Source organism: Lynx canadensis, chromosome D1 (assembly GCF_007474595.2).
Source record: "Lynx canadensis isolate LIC74 chromosome D1, mLynCan4.pri.v2, whole genome shotgun sequence".
Lineage (NCBI taxonomy): Eukaryota > Metazoa > Chordata > Mammalia > Carnivora > Felidae > Lynx > Lynx canadensis.
Window position 1 is genome coordinate 46,710,983 of NC_044312.2, and position 5,576 is coordinate 46,716,558.

At 41.6% G+C, this 5,576-nt stretch overlaps 1 protein-coding gene across 1 annotated transcript; it reads left to right on the top strand.

The window, feature by feature from the left end:
* Window positions 1–1,102: 1,102 nt before the first annotated feature.
* On the top strand, window positions 1,103–1,725 carry LOC115526230 (60S acidic ribosomal protein P1-like). The gene is given in 3 exon segments (XM_032595067.1): window positions 1,103–1,183; window positions 1,302–1,481; window positions 1,483–1,725. Coding segments are annotated over 3 exon segments (504 nt in total).
* Window positions 1,726–5,576: the final 3,851 nt, after the last annotated feature.

Consider the following 5,576-nt stretch of genomic DNA (forward strand, 5'->3'; position numbering starts at 1 on the left):
CAGTAGAATAAAAAAAAAAAAAAATGGAGCTCCCTAAGGCCTGGCAGGGGCTAGGAGCATCCAGCAGACTGAGAGACTGAGGGAATGGCAGGATGGAGATCGATGTGTAATGAAGAGAACAGAGCAACCATGGCACTGAACTACCACTGATCTCAGCCTTGCTGCAGGTCTGGGTTCACTGAGCTGACCCCCTTAAAGCCATGATGGAGTATAGAGAATAACTGACATCTCATAGCATCTTCTGAATATTGCTGTGTGGAGAGGACCCGTTTTTATATATAGCAGAAAGGGACATGAAGGAGACAAAGGTGGGGAGAGCAAATGTGAAAATGTGAGAAATTGCATCTGTCATTTTTAAAAAAGAGTAAGTTTAGGGGCATCTGGGTGGTTCAGCTGGTTGAGCATCTGACTTTGGCCTCTGTGAGTTCAAGCCCTGTGTCGGGATCTTTGCTGACAGCTCAGAGCCTGGAGCCTGCCTTGGTTTCTGTGTGTGTGTGTCTCTCTCTGCCCCTCAACTGCCCTCTCTCTCTCTCTCTCTCTGAAAAAGAAATAAATGTTGAAAAAAATTTTTTTAAAGATTAAGTTTTGGGGCACCAGCGTGGCTCTGTCGGTTGAATGGCTGACTCTTGGTTTTGACTCAGGTCATGATCCCAGGGTCGTGAGTTCAAGCCCCGCATCAGGCTCTGTGTGGAGCATGAGCCTGCTTGGGAATTCTCTCTCTCTCTTTCTTAAACAAACAAACAAACAAACAAACAAATAAATAAAATAATATGTTTTTGTTTCTAATTACAAAAGCAAAATTTTATGGTAGAAAATTTAAGAAATAGAGAAAAGCAAAATAAAATATTCAGCTATAATGCTACTAACCACTCTTGCCATTTGATAAATATTTACTGAATGCTGACTGGCTGAGGCACAATTCAAGGACCACAACAACTTCAAGACTTAAGTAATGTTATTACTCCCTTTTAATCAATGAAAGCAAGAAATGAGGTTCAGAGAGGCTGAGATTTGCCTGAAGACATACAGTTGGCAAATGGTAGAGCCCAGAATTGAACCCGGCTCTGTACCCTCGTTATCTCACAATACTTTGTCTTGATCCATGGATAATACCAGAAGTGATGCCACTTTCTCAAGTAATCCCAATTTTCAGATGGGAAATCCTCCACAGCAAAAAGATACTGTACAAAGATGTTTAACAAATATGTCTTGCCTTTCCTCAGCTGCCACTAAGGTCCTGGGTCTCTCTGGGGAAGCTAAGTGTGTGTTGGGGTGAGGCCTTCACTTCACCCGGTGACTAGCACTGTGCCCAGCAGCACCCGCTCAGTGCTCACCGGCCCATAGCCTCCTTCTCACAGCTTGCCAGCATCTCCTCAGCCCTCAACCTGCACCATGATGCAGTGACAGTCACAGAGGATAACAACGCCCTCACTGAAGCAGCAGGTGTAAATGCTGAACCTTTCTGGCCAGGCTTGTTTGCAAACGCAGGCCCTGGCCAGTGTCAACATCGGGAGCCCCATCTGCAGTGTAGGGGCTGGTGGACCTGTCCCAGCAGCTGGCACTGCACCAGTGGGAGGTCCCACCCCCTCCACCACCGCTGCCCCAGCTGGCGAGAAGGAGGTGGAAGCAAAGAAAGAAGAATCGGAAGAGTGTGATGATGACATGGGCTTTGGTTTTTTCACTAACCTCTTCTGTAACCTGTCCAGTGAAAAGCTGAACTCTTAAAAAAAAATGTGTCTTGTCTTTTAAGTCTTGTCACACTTCCTGCAATTTTGTAAACTCATCCATTGCAAAAGTGATGTTTTGATTCTTTGCCCTTTGTGACAACCAGAACAGAAAGAGACTCTCCTTCCATTACTTGGCTGGAGGCTTCCTTCTGCTTCTGCCCAAAGCAGGCTGTGGTTAGCACTCACTGTTTAACCTCTTCCTCCTGCAAGTCCTTTTTTGAAGTAGAGCCTTTTTCTTTTCTTTTCTTTTTCTTTTCTTTTCTTTTCTTTTCTCTTTTCTTTTTTTTTTTTTTTTTTTTTTTTTTTTTTTTTTTTGAGAACACTTTGACACCATGGACATTCTGTAATCCTAAATTATCAAGCCAATCACTTAAAAAGAAAATGAACAAATGCGTGTGACAACCCTACCCCATTTTTAGGCATCATCATCTCCCACCACATCTCTGACTCCAGCTCTAGCCTTGAATCGCTGATGAGACTCAGTTCATCCTGTCATTAGGATCAGTTTCTACTGCACAGAGTACTTGATGATTTTTTAAAAGTTGAAAGTTTAATGCTTTATTCTTCATAGAAATGAATTAAGTGTGAATGTCAAAATAGCACTAGCATCAAAATGACCTTAACAAAATGTCATATACCCAGTACCCAATTCTGACTACCCAGCTTTGCCCCTAGCCAGTCACTTGCTGTCAGCTTTAGACACTTCCTGTGCATCCCCCACTATTAACTGGCCCTGCCTCTTCCAGAGGACTCTCTAGTGGTTCTTAATCTAGGGTTGTCATTCAGATTGAGAGCTTTGGAACCAAACTGCCTCAGTTCAGATTCCTCTATTACCACTCTCTGTGTGACCTTGGAAAGTTATTTAACTTCCCTGTGATTCACTTTCCTTGTTTGTTAAGTGGGGAAAATGATACCTATTTTATAAGGTTGTTGTGACATCAAATACTTGAAATGCTAATGCTTGCAAAGGTCTTCTAACATGGGTTGGCATATTGTAAGCATGTAGTTAATGTTACTTATTAAGACAAGTGGAGTTGTCTGTCCATCGTGTCACCCCAAGGGCCAGTAGTCAAGATCTATTTCTTAAAAATAATTTAAAATTTTAGTGATTTTCCTGTAGTATTTATTGGCATTGCTGAGTAATTTTTAAAAAATTGCACACGCACAGTAGTTTGCCTACAATTATATATTCAATAGACGTTTATGGGCTTGCCTAGAAACCTTAATAATCACTTACAACACTGTGCAAACACATATACATACATATATATATACACACACACACATCTACCTATTTACATGTATTCACATATTTTTTTTGCAGTGGATTTTTGGGCAACACTTTTTATGTAATATATCTGGTTTATTTTATAAATTTATTTTTCCTGTTATTGATTTTTCGTTTCCAAAGGTTGGCTGGTAAAGCACTGTCAAGACTCAGTGTGGTCCTGAATAGCATGCACAAGATTTTGTATTTTATTCCCTATATGATGAGGAGTCGCCCATGACTTCAGAGGAAGACAGTGTCACAGTCTAACATGATTTAGGGAGTAGAGTAAAGGCTGGTCTGATTAGATCTTGGAGTCAAGGAGGTCAGTTAAGAAGCTGTTGGAACAACCCAGATTGAGAGTGTCAAGGTGCCAGATGAGAGGAGATACATGTGAGAATACTTTGGGGTAGTATTAACAGGACTCAAGAATGACGTGGTGAGAGGGGGCCCCTGGGTGGCTCAGTCAGTTGAGTGTCTCACTTCAGCTCAGGTCATGATCTCACGGCTTGTGAGTTCAAGCCCCACGTCGGGCTCTGTGCTGACAGCTGGAGCCTGGAGCCTGCTTCCGATACTGTCTCCCTCTCTCTCTGCCCCTAACCCACTCGCATTCTGTCTCTGTCTCAAAAATAAACATTAAAAAATACAAAATAAAAAGAATGAAGTGGTGAGAAAAATGGAGGACATAGTTCTAAGGAGTTATATTTTGGGTGAATGGAAGAATGGTGAAACCATTAAGACAGGCTTCTCTATTGCTTTCTAAATACAGAAGGGATGCAAAAATTTCCAGGAGATAGAGATAAACTGTGAAAAGTCAGGATACAGGATACAACACAAGCCTCTTCCTCAACTCAATAAACAAACAAACGAACAAACAAATAAGTCTATGCGCACCCAGTAATTTTGACATTTGAATATAAAACTAAACAAAAATGGAAGGACAGAAGAAGAAGGAGAGGAGAAGGAGGAGGAGGAGGAGGAAAGAGAGAAGAATAAGGTGAAGAAGAAGAAAAAGGGGAGGGGGAAAGGAAGGAGAGAAGGAGGAGAAAAGGAAGAACATTATAGGGTTGGTAATGGTTTTCACTGATGATCCATTTGATAGTGATAATCAAGCATATTAAATGTTATATTTCAAGGAGTGTTGGGAAGATGCTAAGTTTGTAACAACACACTCCTTCATCTCTGCAGATGTGGAAGATTCCCTCTCCCAATAGAAGAGCCAGAAACTTGTTTGGAAAGACCCAAACGAGGCCACAAGCACCCCAGCTACATCCTTTCCAAGATGCTAATGCTTTCTACTTTCATCCAAGACTCCCAAGCCTGTGTGTTCAGCGAGCAAAGAACGAGATGGAGGGGCTGCCCTGGTCTGAGACTACATGGGCAGCCAACCATGCAGAAGGGAGCGGCTGAGGCCTCCAGCCCAGAAATGGTGTGCTCTACACAAGACTACATTCTCTTCCCACCTCCTTCCCAAATACTCCCCTGGCATAGGGAGTTTATGACAACGAGAATGAAGTTTTCTTATGTTGTGTCTATGAGTTTTGTCACCATATTTTCTAAGTCAGAACTCTAGATGTATTACAAATACAGTCATACTAATGGCAACTAAAGGAAAGGAGTATTTTTTTAAGATTTTATTTTTTAAGTAATCTCTACACCCAACATGGGGTTCGAATTCACAATCCTGAGATCAAGAGTTGGATGCTTTTCACAGTGAGCCAGTCAGCTGCCCCAAAGACAGGGTATTTTAAAGACATTGAAAAATCTAGTGTATGTGGTTGAAACACATCAACTGAAAGACTGGTTCTACAAATATTTATTTGATACCTATTAGGTTCCAGACATGGTTCTAGGTGCTGGCGATAGAATGGTGAACAAAATACACAACATGTTATATAATGGGAAGGGGGAAGCCACTGGGCAGTATGTTGGGATTTAGGATCTGGTTCATTAAGTTAAAGATATGATCCAAAAAGAACATGACTGGGTATGTAATTATACTGCAGATCTTTAACTTCTATTTGAATCCCAAAAAATTCAAATTGATTTTAACTTTTAACTCTGCCTGACTATTCAGTGATATAGTCTCTGTAACCCCTAGTGGGAAATCATGTCTCCCTTCTCTGACTCCCCTGCACTTCCTTTGGTGGTCTGAAAAGTACTGGATCGTTCTCTCCTATGTTTTAATTGTTTACATATATGTCTTGTCACCCTTTGTAGACTCCTTCAAAGCAGATTGCTTTTGCTTATCTCTCCAGGTCCCTTGCCTGACACTGCCCTTAATTTCCTCCCCTCTCCTCCCCCATTTACCACACATTGATGTTCCTTCCATGAAGAACTTTTTGCTAGTCTCTCTGTGTGCCAAGTTCTTTCTAGACCCTTCCTTCTGATGGAACACCCTTTCCTTTCTTTGCTTTGCAGAACTATAACTCCTTTTGGAAGAATCAGCTCAGAAGTTACTTCCTCAGTTAAGCCATTCTTGACTTCTCTGGGTCATGCCCTCTGGCCCTTGGAGGGTTCTAAGCATATCTCTGTTAGCTCACTTATCATCCTGTTTTATTTTTCACTGTTTGTTTACAGGT